Raw genomic sequence first — 18,384 nt, forward strand, 5'->3', positions numbered from 1 at the left:
CTTTCTTTGATGTAAATGCCTTCATAATTCACAAGTACAACAATTGCATTAGGCCATCAAAAAAGCAGGAAAAGCAATATATTAAATGGGTACAAAGTACTAAAAGTTTATTAAGAAAAAAATGAGAAAAATAGTTTGGCTACAGCTGAGGCTTGCAAAAGTATGTTAAAATTTCTGTGTATGCTTGCTTATTCTGGGGACAATTTTCAGCTCATGGAAGTAATCTATTATTTCTTTTGTGAATATCTATTTAGATGATATCAGTAGTTCTTTAATATGAATGTCTGTCTCTCTGATTTTAAGTGATTCTTGTTATATGCTGTATGCATAATTCTATATACCATAGCCAGTATGTTATGCTCTAAAAAGGTACAGTGGAATGTTGAGAATTTTGTTTTGGGGAAATAATAAATTCCTTTGGCTCTGTACAAAGGACTTTATTCATCCCTCAGGTACATGATTATTATCTGGCTCTATCTTGGCTTTCCCTTAACTTAAACAAGAGGGACTTACTGTAAATCATCTTTTTGTTTACATTGATATTGCTGTATATGTGCAGTTTCATGTCCTAAAAATCAACGATTGTTTCTGTAAGGGCTATGTAAAGAGGATGGAATGCATTTAGAATAGGACATGGAAGATCTAAAATGGATCTGATTCGATTTCAAAACAAAGAAAATATGTCTCTACTTTCAGAGTGAAATTCATTCCTCCCTCCCTTTTGGGAAGGGGGGACACATGGTGCATATTCAGTGTGAAAGATGGTTAGGAGAATGCTTTTTTTTTTAAGCAAGAGTAGCTCCCAGCTGCTAGACCCAGCCAGATAAGTGTGGATCCAATGGCCAATGTTTCCCTCTGGGAAACTATTTCAGCAGCATTGTGAAGCCCACCTCCATTGCACAAAAAAGGTGTTGAGCTAATGAGGACTATGATCCAATTTGTGCAGAATGGTAATGGAGATTGTGCAGCACAGAAGGACCTGTACAAAGAATGAATTTCACAACACTTCTAGCAAACACTGAGATATGTACATCATTGTTTGCATTTCACTATGCTCCCTGCCATCCCTGGGAAGCACAACCACTACACCAACCTTAAAGGAAATTCAGTTGCTGACCAGACGTTGGCCCTATCTCCTAACTGTTCCCTTTCCAGATTTCCATTCTCCTGTGAGTGCACAAGGGCTCTCATTATACTGTTTCCTTACAGAGCACTGCTAGTATACCAACATCCTAGTGCAACCTGGTCTAGACAATGTAAATTTCTGTCTCTCTGTCCTTGATATTCCTTATAGCGTCTGAGTGCCAATAAGCCGTGCAGTTACAATACGAATCAGGAGTCCAAATGTACCACCAATGATGACAACAGCAAAACTCCTACTTCATTCTATTGATCTAATTTGTTTCAAGCTAGGTGGTCAGAAGGATAGAATTCCTCTAGGATTTTAAGCCCAATCCTGAAAAATGCTGAGCACCCTTAACTCCATTTGATCATTAATTCTCAAGATCTTTGTTATTAATGACAGCAGCAAATGTCCATTTTTTAATATCTATCATATTATTATATCACAATCTCTATCATATTTATCATTCTTTAATTGACTTAAAATGCATTATATAGGCTCTGAATTCTAAAACCATTTTGTATATCAGCATGAAATATAAACCCTGTTTTATGTTTAGCAACTGCATGGTGTTTAATGTAATATTACACACTCCAAGTTATAACTGAGCACTCCACTCCCACTCAATATCCTTGGCATAAAAAATATTTTGGGCAACAATTTCTGCAGTGGCCAATGATTTTGATGTGTTAAATTTGGAATCCAAATCTGAGGCATCTCAGAAGGACCTGATTTTATATAAAGGCTAAGCATCCTAAAAATGAGGTCCTTGTCATGTCTTAAATTTGTCTTCCAAGAATTGAAGCTCCACAAAATCATTAGGTCTATAAGAAAATTTTGGCCTTCATAAGTACATTGATCCCACTGAAGTCAACAGATTACATTGGTATGAAAATAATTCAATATCAGAATAGAGTCTCTAAAGTTTAACTTGTTAAACATATTTTAAAATAAGCAATCCGCTTCTCTTTTTAGAAGGGAAGACTTTTGAGAAGCATGACATCTTTGAAACACTTTCTTGAATGCTATCCGAATTAATTTTAAGGCCTAAAGCCAAGAAAATATGCCAATAAGTATGTCTTTACCAAAAGGAGTGAATCACAAATGTTAAGTGTGTGATGCAATCACATAGGACATTATAGGTCCTAATATAACAGTACTTCCTAGAAGACTTATCAACTCAGAAAAACACACCTATACATACATTTAGCTGTGACTTTATACCCGCCTAGTGGAGGTTCATGGCCTTCCACAGCGTCGAATCCAGCTGATACTAAGACAATGTCTGGGTCAAACTCACTGGCAATTGGCATAATCACAGTCCTGCAGAGTTAAAAGACAATCAGTTACAAATTAAAACTCATATGTTTGTGCACCACACTGCTTGGCATGATTTCAAAACACCCACTATACAAAAACAAGATTCTATGCATCAGGTACATTACTATGTTCCTTTAACTAAACCTGTTCTCATTACCTTTAGCCAAACAAAAAAAAAGAAAAAAAATCTGTTTCACTTCTTATAATTAATTCATTCTTTTTCTCTTCCACTTTTCTAGTTTTTAAAAAACAATTTGCAGGTACACGCAAAAGCCTCTAACATTACACACACATCTGTGCCTGTTTTATCCAGCTGCCTATAAAAAAAAGCTGCGTCTTCCAAAAGAGTGACTAATGGTATATAGAGTACACTCAAAGCCTGAATGGAAACCCGGACTGCTCCAGTTAGTGCAAACTTGATGTAAATTTGAACTATAAATTTCTTTTGGGAAAATGTTTGCTTTCCAAACTTTTTTTTTCCTTAACATTTTTAAATGTTTGTCAAGGTGGGGGGTGACTAGCAAAGGAAAAACATGAAATTCCCTTAATCAGACCCAGACTATGGTGTCGAGCCTTTCCAAGGTCAGACACAGAAGGAATGTGACAACCACAAACTAGTGACAGCAACCCCTGCTGGTGTCAGTAAGATAATTCAGTGCTTCACATTCCCAGAGCTTCCTGTTTTTTTAACCCTTTCTTTCACATTAGTTTTAAGCAAACCTAGATTCAGGTTTTTGTTATTGTTTTTGTTTTAACCTTTACCTGCATTTAACAAATGTTTGAGGCAAATTTATTTTTGAAAATGTAAAAAAAAAAAATAGGATTCACAAATATATATTTTTAAACTGACTCTTCAAGATTTATACCCAAAACTTGGGTTCACACCAGCACCTGGTTCAAACACTAATACTTCAGGATTGATAACTGTTTAATTATTAAGTCAATTAGAATATTAGGAGTCAAGTACTATAATAAAAACGCTATTAGAAATGAACTACAGGAAATCCAGGCTCAGGCTGAAATTAATCTTCAGTGTCCCAATACATGAGATCAACTGCTTTATTTCTTTGGGTGAATCTGATATCTTTTATTACACCAACTTATATAGTTGGAAAAAAAAATTTAGCATGCTTTTGAGTTTAAAAACCCTTCATCAGGCTGAGAAAGTCTCTGCAGTTGGTATGTGTTCTTCTTGGACAGAATGAATATGCCTGACGAAGGGTTTTTAAATCTGAAAGCTTGCTAAAAAAAAATTTCCAACTATTTAAGTTGGTCTAATAAAAGATATCAGATTCACCCAAAGAACCTTGTCTGTATGTCCTTAGACCAATACGGCTACAACCTACACCCTAATTTCAAGCACGCACTCACTTATACTGTACATAGAAAAAATATATGTACTTAAAAAAAATATGTACTTAAACTTAGGTTTCATGTTAAATAGGTGTGACTACTAGCAATTTTCTCCTTTTTGGCATATTTTTTTTCTTCAGTATTTTTATTTTCTTTGTTTTATTCTGATATTCTACATGACATTTTCAACATTGAGCCATAATCTGAGCTTTTTATTCACACCTTGATGGAGCACTTTGAGTATGCTCAAAAAGCCCAAAAGAACTAAAGAAGGAAACTAGACCTTCTAGTAAATTGGCGGCTGTTGACCGATGTTGAATAGGTTGTGTTTAATGATTTAGTTATATGTAAAAGCTGTGTAAATGTCTTTTAGAGGCAGATTAGAATATGTCCACAAGGGTCTCAGGATAATGCAGCTATAGAAGACATTCCATAACAAAAATTCTAAATAGGTTGAAAGAGCTACAGCGAAACAACATTCAGTTTGCAGAGCCAAATGTTCAAACGCAATGTGAATGCCTATGTTAGGCCAAATGTTAGTTTGGCCTTCTTGTGTATATTTATTATGATATATTCCCTTGTATTGTTACTACCTCATTCACCAAGCACCTTCGGCTTCTACCAGGAAGGCGGCATGGGTCCTACAGATTAAGCTCAGTCCCAGTGCAATCCAATTCATCTCCAGTATACCAAACTAACCAGGCTTCTGGGGTATCTCACGCTTTCTTTAGACTCTTTTGCCCCACTCTGTGAAGCATTTGTCCTTGTCCTACTGCCCTATATCTTTTTTTACCCTCCAGTCTTTCCTGCCCAGAGCATGGGGGCTGGACCTGATGATCTAAACTTCTATGAATCTGTGAATTCACAATTTTTCATCCCTCTATATATTAGGTCCTCCTTCTTTTGGTCACCACGAGGGGGAGCATTAAGAACATGGGACAGAGTGACTGCAAGGTGAGTCCTGCATAGGCCTTGCAGTGCAAAGATGGAACTAGCTTAGTTACTCTGTGGGGATGCCACATAAACCATCGGATTGGCAAAGAGAAGCCTAAAGGGAACATGGTTTGTGTAGACTGGGGCTAGGGACAAAAGTTACACATAAACTGGTTTAAGTAATCAACAACTGATTCAAATCTGTGACATGACAGAAGTTCAGTGCATATAAACCACTTTCAATGTGGCCAAAACCAGTTTAAGATAAACCTGCACAGATGTAGTATCAGACTTAACTGATTTAGATTAAATCAGTTTATTGAACTTCTGTCCCAGATCCCCTCCAGATTCAAGTTAATTTGCAATCCTCCAGCATGCTTTGTAGCTCCCCACACCTCCATCCCCCTCATAGGGTGGGTGGGCTAGCCTTGTCCCAAGTTGTCTGTTACAGCTGAGCAAGAAGGTATGCTCTAGCACCCCCGGTTTCTAGCCTAGGCCACTGCATGCATGTGGCTGCATTTCCAGAGTCAAAAGTGAATGTCTGTTCATTTGCATATCAGTTCAGTTCAGGCATTTTAAACTAACCTGTGAAGACTGAAGTGATTCAGCCTGGGGCTTTTGGACTTTCTGTACTTAGCTCAGGTCTTCAGATAATTGAGTTGCAAATTCTTAATAAGTTTCTATGGAGCATAAGCAACCTAAGATTTTTTAGAACTGTATCACTCGATCAGATTTGGTCAGATTTTGATAAGGAAGGCACATCCATGGTACCAGAGCATTCCCACTGCCAAATTTCCAGTTCCTATTCTAAACAGAGGTACCAAAACATAGAACAAGATTTGGGGAGAAAATAGCTGTTTTTTAAATGTGTGAGAAACAATGCGTTTTATCCTATAATTCTGTTCTGTGGAATAATTACATTATTTTAGCTGAAGCTTCCCCCCCAAAATCATGTAAGATAAAAGTCCAGAATAGAAAATTCCAGCTCAGACAGGTAAAATTTGACAGAGCTGTAAGCTACAGAAAAGAGAGTTTTATAATAGAAAATGCCAAAGAGCTATAGGCACATCGCTACTACTGTTGCCTGAAATAGCAGCATAAAACCTATTGAGCAAAATACACAGAAATGCCTAAACAAAAAAGGGATGGAGACTATGATGATAGTAACAGGAGGTGACAATGAGAACAGCATCTCTGCTCAGCTCTGCTGAGAGATGAAATGATGAGTGAGAAAATTAAACAAGGTTTTTTTTCTGAACATGTACAAAAACAAAATGTAGAAGTGGTGTCAACCAGAAGCAATTTATTTCACACCAAAGCAAGAACCCCTCTCCCAAAGCCCTGAGATCACAACTTGTGATAGAATATTGCAGGCAGCGCTTCCCCTGAAGCCCACGAGGCCTATATGGCTTCCTGCCGTTTCTATTCCATTTTGTCCTCCCCAGCTTCATGCTAGGGTTAACTATTTCAATCCTTCCCTAATTTAATAGAAAAAAAATCAAATTGCAAATATCTATTACAAAGATATTAAGGAAAACATAATCAGACTGAAGAGGCTGAAAACTCTATCCTTATTTTCTTCTAAAAATTACTGATCCTCTATAGTCCTAATGACAGGATTTGGTCCCCCCCATTTATGGGAGCTGTATGTTTCTAAGTTGACTCTTCTCCTAACAACTGCTATGATCTTTGTACACAGGGAAAGTATGACAGACTAAAGACTGAGAGCAAAGGTCTTCTCCATTCTGTTTGACATTCACACCAACTATTGCTGTTGTCTTAGGCAGGTCACAAAACTTCCCTGCCTGAATTCTGTCACATATAAAAGAAAGACATTAAAAATATTTTTTCTTTATTTGTAAAGAAGCAAGAGTGAGTAATTAGTTCAAAAGCAATATACACATGCTAAATATAATCACAGGGCAGCCATGAACCTCAGCAACTCCAACTCAAAAACTTCTTTGTCATATTTGGACAAAAGTCCTTTGCAGAGGCAAAACTATAACTTTTGGCACCCTGGGAGAACTGGATAGTGGCAGAGGTGGCAAGCACTCCTTGTTCACATCTTGAGCACTACGCCCCCTGCCCTCCCCTGGCCATAGGAGCTCAGCTGGAGAAGGCTTTGTCACCTGACTGTAAGAGTTGGTTGCTAGGACACAGCAAGAGTAGCCCTGTGCTGCCCAGCCCTACAAGCTAAGCTGCAGAAGCCCTGTGCCACCTGGACATAGGAGGGTCTTACCTGTCCTAGGGACTCAAAGACCCCCTGCTGTTCCTGCTGTGTCCCTGATCCCAGCTCCTATAGCTGGACAGCACAGGCCTTTTTCAACTTAGCTTCTAGGGCTGGGTGGCACAGGGCTGGTCCTGAGGTGTCCCACCACACAGCTCCTACTGCTGGGTTGTATGGGGCTTCTCCAGCTCTGGCCAGAGGGGGTAGAGTTGTTCCACATGCAGCAAAGATTCTGTGAGAACAGAGCATCATTCTAATGCCCCATCTAAGTTGGTTCCCAGGGCTGGTGCCCCTCTTGTTCCCCATGTTAGTCCTTTGCAAAACATTTCAGCTGTGCAGACAAATCTGCAGAAACAACTTGGTTTCTTCTCACAGGCAGCAGTGAGCACTTGAAGATTTATCCTTTTCCTCCACCCATACACACAAGGTTCATTTAAGGTGCATTCAAATTTGGCTTGCCTTAGAGGAGGGGAGACTGGTACGGATTACAGATCTCTGATCCTGCAGTGGCTTGGCTCAAACATCAGTGACAGCAGCCCCAGGGATCATGGGCTGGGTGAGAATCAGAGCTAAGCAGAACCCCAGCCTGCCCTGCCCTTCATCAGGCACACTCCATGAGGCAGAGTAGGAGGAGGGTTGGGTCACCCCATGAACTGCCTCTGTTGAGTTTACACTGGAGGATGTTCCCCTAGTCCATGGCAATTCTCCTCTCATGACCTACAGCCAGGATCACAACATAACAGAGGGGCTGGTCCAATCCTTTTTGAATCATAAAATTACATTTCGGCAGAGCCTAAAGAATCATCTTGTTAACCTTCCCAAATTCCTCAGATCACCCATGTGCAAAGTTGTGTGATCACAGCTGACAGGACTTGTGCTTATGTTGAGGAGGGTCAAAATATTGTTTTCCAAGCCCAACAAAAATACCCCACCAGGCTTTGTAGACAAAGACTGTATTCATACTTAAAGGTAAGAACTCTTATTATCTTATCTACAGCTGGAATAAGAATGAAAAATTAGATTCAGGCAGTACTGCCCCAAATACATACAGACTAGGGGCTAAATTCTGGTTTCAGGTATAGCAACACAGTCTTAATGAAGCCAGCTGCACAATATGAGTGTCACAGAGCAGAATTTAGTACTAGAACCTCTCAGAGGCATCAGCTGAAATTACTGGTCTTGTCTGAATAGAACTAAAAGTTATATGTTAAGTAAGACTTATACTCTCCCCTTCTTCCCTCGCAAAAGAAAAAAAAAACCATGATAGAGAGGTTTTTTTCTTCCATTATCCTGTGTCCTACAGAGGCATAATTCTTTGTTATAGAGTCTTCACCTGAAAAGGTAGAGGTACTCAAGGTGCCCTGCTTTACTAAATATTTCTTTCTTGATTATCACTGGGCGTGTCAACACGTGCACCCAACTGTGCAGTTGTTACTGTGTAGTACTTGCTAAAGCAAGTATTAAATGACTGTGTAGTAACCGCCAGTACTGTGTAGTCCTGGCATAGCACAGGTCATTTCTGACCCTACTGCACAGTAGCAATTTGCTACTGAGCAGTAGCCCTTTGCTACTGTGCAGTAGCAGTGGTGTCACGGTTCATGCCCGCCTGTGTTACATCACTGTACCTCATTGCTACAGTGACGTAGCATTTTGTGTAGATGCACCCACTGTGTCACTAACGTTTTAAATTCTTGAGCAGTAGATTTAGGGCTTAGATCACACAGAGGTCTAAATTGCTTTGTGAAGCCCTAAATACTGACTCAAGCTTCTTTAGCTTGATGGAAGCGAGAATGGAGCACCTAAGAAATTGAGGAGACTCATTTTTGTCCCAGAAAAGAGATTTCTCTATAACATTAACATATTCAATTTGGATATGCTGCTGTCTGCTAAGAAGCCAAGGGATAGCTTCCAGCTGGGTGCAGTCCTAAAGAAAAATCAATCATGCGACTTTCCCTTTTCCTACCAGTCTTAACTTCAGATGTAAGACATTAAAGAGATTTTACCAGGGGACTCCATTAACTTGTTCTTAATTCTGGTATTTTTCTGTTCTATTTTCTTCTTTTATAAAATGTGATAAGGATGCTTCTGAGCATTAGATCACCCTGGAGATATTTCAGAGAAGTAACCCAGCCAGGAATGCATCTCAGCGTATGACCAAGCAAAGATAAACATCTCCAGAGAAAGGTTAAGTTGGATTGAATTACAGCTCTATTTGGACTAATTTTGCAATACAACAAGTAGTAGAGCAACCAACACAAAACAATAAGGATGTTAATTAATATAAATGAGAAGGAAAAGTCACTGTCCGCAACTTTCAGCTTCTACCAATTTATTGACTCTTATTTTAAAAAACAGCATTTTTCTCTCAAGGATCTCAAAGAACTTTAAAATATTAATTAAGAAAGGCAATGGTCTAGAACCTCAGCCAGTCCATCAGCCTAGCTAGGATCTAGTCCAATGTCCCTCTACAGTAGGCAGTGTTCTACCCAGGTCACAGATGGGTAAGCTGAGGCAGAGAGCAGATAAAAGACATAGCTATCAGTGGGGAAGACCTGGGGAAACATAGATCAATTAGACTCCAAGTCCACTACTTTAACTACTAAACCATATGTTATAAGAAGCACCTATTCTTTATTTAGTTGACTCACTCCCAAGTTTTGCTAAGTATATGTAACACATTAGTTCTAACAGAGCTAACTGAACCACAATGAGGCACTTTTTTCATTTTAATTTATATAGTGCTATATACAAAGTCTCTCAGTTTCAAGGTACAATACCATGCCAAACATCACAGGTGTAGCTTTAGTGTGACCACAATAATGAATTGTGGCAATTACATATGTTTAAAGATGTTACTGAATCCAAGCTTATATAAATAGACCAGTAAGGCTTGGACCGGCATCTAATACTTGTTGCTGTATGGTATCACTCTGTTATCTAGATGTATTTTTTTTACATATTTTAACATATAAATAAATAATATAGTATTGTGCAATTTACCTAGTCAACAAAATGAAAACTACTACAGGGTAATTTTTTCCTGCATTTCTATGTTAAATATAAGTATATTTGTAAATCAGGAATATGTATAACCATTCATTATGCTCCATTAAACCTTCCTGAATAACACTCCTTTGCCAAAATATGACGAAGTTACGTAGCAGGTGTGCAGAGAATCACTGCTTGTTGTGCTGACCATTGCTGTCTCACTGGGTATGTCTGCATAATTCAGTGCCATGCAGAGATGGCTGAGCTATCCTGCTTCAGAGTCTTGTTTAAAGCTAGTTCAGATATTTATTAGGACAGTATGAAGCTTTGGTCACTGATTTGGTTCAGAGGAGATTTGGCCCAATTCAGCAGTTAAATCTCCGAATCCAAATGGAATCAGGAGACCCATTAATCTCTCCAAATTGAATCAGACGCCTCCAATTCAATATGGAGACATTCGATGATTCAACCATAGATACAGATTTATATGTTTATTCTACATACCTTGAGGCAGTCCATGGGTCAACTAAGTTCGATCAGGTGGCCATTTTTAATGTAATCTAACCTACCCCTAACCTTCCTGAATGTCTGTACATACCCTTACGATAATATGTTCCAACTGAAAAATCAGTGCCCATTAGTTATTAATACTTTAATTTTAAAGAAAAACCCCTATAAACTTTTCTGCCATGAAAGTAATAATATGGGTTTATATATTTATATAACAAAGTCTTCTATTTTAAAATGTGGATAGGAGTAATGTGGAGCTTAGAACACATACTGTATTTCTGTCAAACCTGGGTATGATATGATACAGTATATCCTTTTGGCTAGAAGTAAATAGTTATGAGTTCTACGTATCTGTTAATTCTCTTCTTTCAACAGCATTTTATCATACAAATCAATTAACTTGATCTAAAACTTTAATGCAGTAAACCAGCAAACCTTAAGCTGTCCATCAAATATGCTTGCTTATTACATATTAAAATGATTGTTCTTGAAAGGAAAAGGCAAGTTTTATAGTAATAGGAATAGCTACATATAGAAGTAAGTAAAAGCGCTGGATTTTATGGAATTCATTAAGTGAATGACAGTGTGCCATCCTGTCTATGGAGTTGTTTATAGCTAATGAAGAATATATATTATCTTCAGCAGAATATATCTTTTGATGTGGTCTTTCCAAACTATCTGACCTAATAAAACATTCCCTGACAAATTAACAATCTAAAAACAAATAAAAAGGAAAATTTAGGAGCTAACATTCACATGTCAGAAGAATATTGAAAGGTGTGCATTGGAAAGCATAAAAAGGTTATTACTTGGAATAAATGAAAGAACAGAACTCTTCATGAAGCAAAAGCCAGTTTGCTTGTTAGAGAGATCATAGAAAGAAATTAGCCAAGTCACAACATTCAAATCCCAACCTAGAGGTAAAAGTTCCAAAAATTCAGGAAACTTAGATTCCACATTAATGTCCTAATATACCTGAAAAAAATTGACCCCAAGTTTGAAATTTGGAGCCAGTAAATTTCCATCGACTTCAGGGAACCCCTGGAAAACTATTCTGGTTCAGGCCCATATCACAGAGGGCAGGTTCAAGGAGGAAATGAAATAGCATAATGCATGTTATGCTTTCTCTTTTCCTTTGTTTGATTAATAAGTAAAATATTGAATTTACTATAGGTCATTGATGAATTAACAAACTTGATTTGTCATTGATGGAGTGATTTAAAATAGTTTTCAGAACTGGAAAAAGTAAAAGAAATATAAAACAATTAACATTTTCACCAAAAAAAATTTTTACTTTAACTTTTTTCCCTTAGGAGAGATGAGCCTAGAGGACATAAGTAAGAACGTTTTTAGAAAACTTTCAGATTCAAAAGTTTGTATCGAATACAAACAATAATTTTTTGTTCTACTACACCTGAATAAAACGTTGGCCCAAAGTTTGAAATTTAGATCCAAATGCAGTATTGCCAAGTTTTGTAATTTTTTGGTATTGTTCTTAAAGTCTACAATCTGGGAATGTGAAAAAATGTAGCTCTTTCTTTCTTTCTTTCTTTCTTTCTTCAGGCACAGGGAGAGTAAGTATCAAAGTATGTACATGCTTATCTGAACAGAATCTGAACAGAGAGAGAGAGAGAGAGAGAGAGCGCGCGAGCTAATTTTTTCACATTCCCAAAGTGTAGACTTTAAGTGCAATGCCAAAAATCACGAGACTTGGCAACACTGCAGATATAAATTTTTGGGGAAAATATTTTTGTCATGAAATTTGCCAGATTTCTAAAAATTCTAATTTTGCTAAAATGGTGAAATTTTGCCACTTTTTTCACACAGGAAAATCACATTTTCTAAAAGGTGTACAACCCTTCTTCCTGTGAAATATACTTTTCACATGCTTTAATCAGGAACTATGTCAATAGAACACTTGGTTGTTCTTTATTTTTTTTATATTCTCCCTCCACCTCCTCCTCCCGTATTTTACATATCCACTGTCTTAGATAGATTACATGTTCTCTAGGAATTAGTTGGAAATTTTCTCATGACTTACGTTACCTATTTCTCAGTCTATTTGTCATGATTTCTAAAGGTATTGCCTGTGTTTCTTTTTCTTTTCTGCCTTAAGAAGCTTTATTGTAATGATTGCACAATGTTCTGGTTTCACAACTGTTCTATTGCTCACTTGGTCTTTGAACCAAAGAATTTCAGAAGTTGTGTTATAGATTTAAGCAGATGTTGTCAATTCTTAACATGTATTACCTCAGAGGAAAGGTGTAGGCATGTCTTGTTTCCTTCTACTTTGTCTTAATGAACAAAATGAAACGGTGAAACGCACAGATGTGGAAGGCTCCTTATGCTCAGGCCAAACACATCAACAAGGAGTCTCCCTGATCTATGGCAGGAAGAGTTCGATGCTACAGCCACTAGCAGTTTGCAAAACTTCCCTTCTTGTAAATGCAATACTGTTGGCACTTTGGAGTCTCAACAGTGCTATGAACCTCTCGCTGACTCAGTGATGCGCTATTTCCAAGGACAAAACTTCATACTAGTTCATTCTTTTGCAAATATACATTTAAGTAGAGCAGCAGGATTTTGTTCCTATAGCCAAGAACACAGCACCACAGAGAAAACAGACATTAAACCAAACCAAACCAAACACCGTCTCTCCTAATGTGGCCTGTACTGAATTCCATGTAATTAGACATCAAGTAGCATAGCTTTAGTAGATATGCAGTCAGGGTCCTTAGAGTGATCTGCTGTAATCAACATCATGCTATTTGACCCCTTTTTGTTAAACCACAAAAAACTCTCAAAGGAAAGTTATTCATGGGAGAATATTCGTTCATGCTCATGATGCAATCTCTAGGTACTACACAGTATTAGAAACTACTACTGATTTTGTAACAGTTCCAGCTACTGGTGACCTAGAAATCTGACCTGGTTTTGGCTCTGGGTTACTTCTGTCCTGCTTCTCTCAGATCCTCTTTTCCCCTCTCTCTTCTTTTCTCTCTGCTTTCCCCTCAGCAAAAGAAAAGAAATTACAATAGATCCTAAAGTAGAGTGAAAATTAGGTGTCAGTTTTCCCCTAGTGGAGCAAACATAGCTATTCCAAACTAACTGAATTAAGTCTCTTTGAAAGGTGTGAAATTAAAGATAACTGAAGAAAAGCACCTAAGCTTCAGAAAAGAAGAGATTGTTAAGTAAGCATTTAACAACTGGCAGACATGTTAAAATAAAAGCACACTATCTCACAGGGTACTTCAAATTTAATTTAAGGCATCACCAATTTAATGCAAAGTCCTGATGAGAATCAAAGAGATGGAGAAATTTGAGAAATAATGGGCCTGATCTAGCACAATAGAAGTCAATGGGAATTTGCAGCTGAATTCAATGGATTCCAAAAATTGGTCTTCATATGTAAAATCCAAAAGGAATAGCTCTCATATAGAAGGAAAAGTACAAATAACAATGAAACAATAGCATCAAAAGGAAATTTAATACAGCACAATAGCACTGAAAGAATTAATTTAAAAATATTTATCCAAAGAAATATACAAAATAGAAATCAAGAGCCACAACCCTCCCTGCACTCAGAGAAGGAAATGTGTTCAGAGGCGAGCACATGGCAGAATGTGGACTGGTATGCAACAACGTCATTTTAAAATCTCTGCTTTGATATTACCAAATTTGCCTTTCATCCATTTGCACATATTATTTCCATTCATTCATTTGCAGCCTTTCTACCAAGTTAAACTGCTCATACCACAGTTTAATTGTTTTTTGTGGCTGTTGGAGGTGATAAATTGGATAGGCCTTAAAAAGCATGAAACAAGGAATACTTTTTCTACCATATGCTACTGTAATAAAGCTTAAAGCTGTTTCCCATTATTGGCTGGTCCATCTTCATCTAGTCAGTAACTCTGTGAACTGAAATTTATCATAATTTAAAATAAATAAGAATAAACTGAATCACTCATTTCCTTATGCAATGTCCAGTTCAATTTATAATCTTAGAACTTTTAACAATATATAACTAAGCCAGGTTTCCACTTTTAACTACATTTTTTTCTCATATATTTCCCAGAATTACAGTCAAAATAGCATAGTGGCTCTAATTAGATGCATCAGTAAAATGACTAAGTTTTCAGAAATCTCCCAAGAAAACACTGTAAGAAATATAAGACAGATATACATTGCAATTCAACCTCTCTCTCTCTAGCTCACTCTCTCTATATAAACATATAAACACTTTAAACTTTGATTTTCCAAATTTGAATATCCGAATCCAACATGATCAAGAGCTCTCTCTGATTCTGAAATTTTAATTTTTTTAACTGATATCTGATTTTCCTAATATTTCAGAGGTCTTGTGAGAACTTTATTAAATTGGAATGATTCTATGTACACACATTCCTAGTTTCCTAAGACGTTTATCAATATTTATCTCGTGAAAATTTGTGATTTGTGTTAAAACTGCTTAAATAAACAGGAAGAACTTTAGCATTTGTTTCTTGAGACAATCTTACCATTCAAGATTTTTTCCAAGCAGATTTTGTAAATAATGTAAAATGATGATTTCAAGAGCACAATTTTTTATTCTGTGGTCCACGAACTACCACAATTCTCCAAAACACTGGCTGTTGCTCGCCAATGATCTGGCTGCTTAAATGGTGAGTTCTTCATTTTCAGGTGCCAAAGAGCAGTTAATGACATTTTCTCCAACTTATCTTGGATCACATTGTCAATTTACACCAAGAATATGGCCTATCTTTTCAAGATCAAATTTCCATAGCTGTTACAGTGAGCTTATGCAATTACAGTGAGGAGGTATTCATCTGCATGTTCACAAATGTCAGGGGATGTCGTCCAACAGATAATCTATTACTTTGTGGTGTATGTTTGGGAATTTGTGAGGATTTCCAGCATCAGAGCAAAGAGTCCTTTGGCTCTTCAAGATGAACAGATAATAATTTATTTCATAATTAACATTTTATTTTTTTGCATATTTTCTAAAGTAGTCCAGGAAGTTAAGTAGTCTTGTGTTAGTTCAATGTTATGGGTAACAAAATAAAACTGCAAAACGTCAGATGATTAAGGATACAGACAAAATAAGCAACGTGGTCAAGTTAATATTGCTTTTGGAGGCTTCAATTTAACACATTCAACTCAAGCTGATCGCACAATATCCCGAGTTTGTTTGATGAATTTTGCCTCTTAAATTATTGGAGAATATTTTTTCCACATTACTCAGATAGCTAAGCTGTTTATCAAAAGGATTTATATTATTTTTTTCCATTTGATAAGATTTGATCACGTTTCATTTTACCATTACATCATGAACACTGTAGCAATACAAAGCTTTTATTTAATGTTACAGTCTTCAAATGGTTAAGGCACTCTTCATTCTTCTATCCTCCTTTGAGTTCAAAAAAGGAGTAGAGCTGTTAACTGTAAACCTTAAACTCTAATGCCACAGTCCAAGGACAATTAGAATCCAGACACTTGGGAAATCCCAGCAATTTATCAAACCAAGTGGAAGCCCACAGTCAGAAAGGAAATGGTCATCTTTGCAGAGACCTGAGTGCAGAACCTAAGAGTGTGAAAGATGTGTTTATTATGATTCAAAGCAAGCCAGTTTTCACAGTAACTCAGGGCTCTGCTTTTTTTGCTAACAAGGCAATAATGGTGATAAGGAAGACCAAGAAGCAAAGAATACTTTAATAAAAACTTGATCTTTTCATCCTCTCCCTGGCAACATTTCATTCTTTTTAAACTCTACTGAATCTCTAAAGGTGAACTCTGCCCTGATCATGGCCAGAAAAAAGCCAGTGACTAGAATAACACTCTCACCAGAACTGAAAGTACCATGGAATTTGTAATCTAAGAAGCAGTAATTTTAGCTGTACTATTGACTGTTACTAAGAGGTGATCAATAAGAGCATAAAACAAATGAGGAGAAAAGGCAAATAATTTTAAAATGTAAAAAAGAATGCAGTACAAATGGGGTTCAATCATAGGGTTCAACAAATGCATCTTTTTGTGTGTCTTGTCCTAATCTACACTTCCTGTTGTGTTGCTATGTGCACTTAAACAGCTGCTGAGCCCTATTTCAGACATGCATTTTAATGATGAGACAAGTTATTTTTGTACAGATAAGTTTGCATTCTTTGGGCTAAAACGTAACACATGCGTTATTGTTTATCATTTAAATGCCGGGAATTACTCTCATTTACATAATTATGAAAATGAACTAGTTTGAGGTTCAGCCTTATATATGCTCAATTTTCAGCTAACTTTAAGAGGAAGTACACATTTGCAAAGAACAGCTTTCAAGAGATTTGGAGATTCTGTTCAGATAAGCATATACATACTTTGATACTTACTCTCCCTGTGCCTGAAGAAGGGTGTTTATACCTGAAAGCTTGCAAAGTACAATCTTTCCAACTATTTAGTTGATATAAATAAAGATATCAAATTTACCCAAAGAATCTCGTCTGCCCTTGATATTTACTTAAACCTTATCTCTTCAGGCTCACCAGTACCATCAGGATGGTTTTCTGGGCATCTTTGCTTCTGCCCTCAGAATGAAGAGGTTCACACTACAAGTTACCCAAACTTTTTTCACGTTATTAAGGATTTGATTCATTCTGAAGTCTGATCAAAAGCTTGGGTTGGTTTTTATTCCAACTAGACTAGTTCTACCATCCTTTGCATAAATCATTGCATTCTTGTCTCTCTCACTTCATTGGCATTTCTGCCCCCATCTGTTTTCTCTCATCTCTTCCTCTCTCTCCTGTCTCATCTACACTCTCTTTTCACTCTGTTTGCTCTCATCTTTTTTATTATAGCTCCATTACTATAGCTCCGGTCTTTTCTTTTGTTTGCTTTCTAATTATTCTGTGGATGAAAATTAAGGGTTCAATCCTTAGAATTTTCAACCTCATTTGCAGATATATTATTTTAATGATACACTAGGGTACGCTTATTTCCCCAGATGTGTTAGTTTTCTGGACATGATCAGAATGGTTGGTAATCTTGCCTGGGGTATACAGATTCTGAAGTATCAGCCTTCTACAAGAGATACCTCTACTACTCACACAAAAGCTTCGCCTTCACAATGTCTCAGCTACACAAAGGTAAGCAATATATAATGTTATGTAATCTGTTCTTGTTTAAAGGGAAATCTGTTATATTAAATATTATGTTGTTTACATAAAGTTATGAATATATTCATTTAAATTCAAATATAATCTAATGTTCATACTAAGTCACCCATATCAACGAAGCATTTTACATATAATAAGGAGTCTTGCTGACTTCAAGTTAAGTATGTAAATCTTTTCTGGAGCTGGGCCTAAATATCTATATTATTAGTTACTAGGGATGTCTTCACATAGTATGACAAATTCTGCTTTAAATTTCACTTGTTGGACATCTTAAATGACATGATTCTCTATAGAGCTTGGCCCACTGACAGATAGGGATACTAAATAATCATCCATCTGAGTTCAATCTAACACCTAAATCAGGTAGAATTTTTCCTTTTTCCCCTAAAAAAATAACTCTTAACTAGCATACAAAATCCTGCAATGGCCAATGGTAGCTATATCAAATCACTGAACTTTCACAAGGTACATAAAAGACCTTGCATTCTCACATGATGCTTGATGATGACAGCTGAGAACTTACAGCTGTCATCTCATCCACTTCATTAGAAAATACACTGTTAAACCACTCAGGCTCTGACCCATAATTTCCACTAGGAATGGAGATTTTCCCTGGCTTTACCTCTACTTTCATAGGTCTTTATTTCTGTAGCTGAGCATGTCACAAAAAGCACATCCACATTTAAGTTCCAATATAGTTTATTTTTCTTCCTCCGTCCCTCTGAAGCAGTTGTAGTGGAGCTTCAAACTGCACCAAATAATAGTTCCTTCAA

General features: G+C 36.9%; 1 protein-coding gene across 1 annotated transcript in view; it reads right to left on the reverse strand.

The window, feature by feature from the left end:
• HDAC9 (histone deacetylase 9) overlaps nt 1-18,384 on the reverse strand; it is a 657,492-nt gene that overhangs the window by 116,212 nt on the left and 522,896 nt on the right. The window contains exon 22 of the mRNA XM_059728942.1: nt 2,328-2,446. Coding sequence (XP_059584925.1) covers nt 2,328-2,446 — 119 coding nt within the window. The remainder of the gene's footprint in view (nt 1-2,327; nt 2,447-18,384) is intronic.

Source organism: Alligator mississippiensis, chromosome 5 (assembly GCF_030867095.1).
Source record: "Alligator mississippiensis isolate rAllMis1 chromosome 5, rAllMis1, whole genome shotgun sequence".
Taxonomy (NCBI): Eukaryota; Metazoa; Chordata; order Crocodylia; family Alligatoridae; genus Alligator; species Alligator mississippiensis.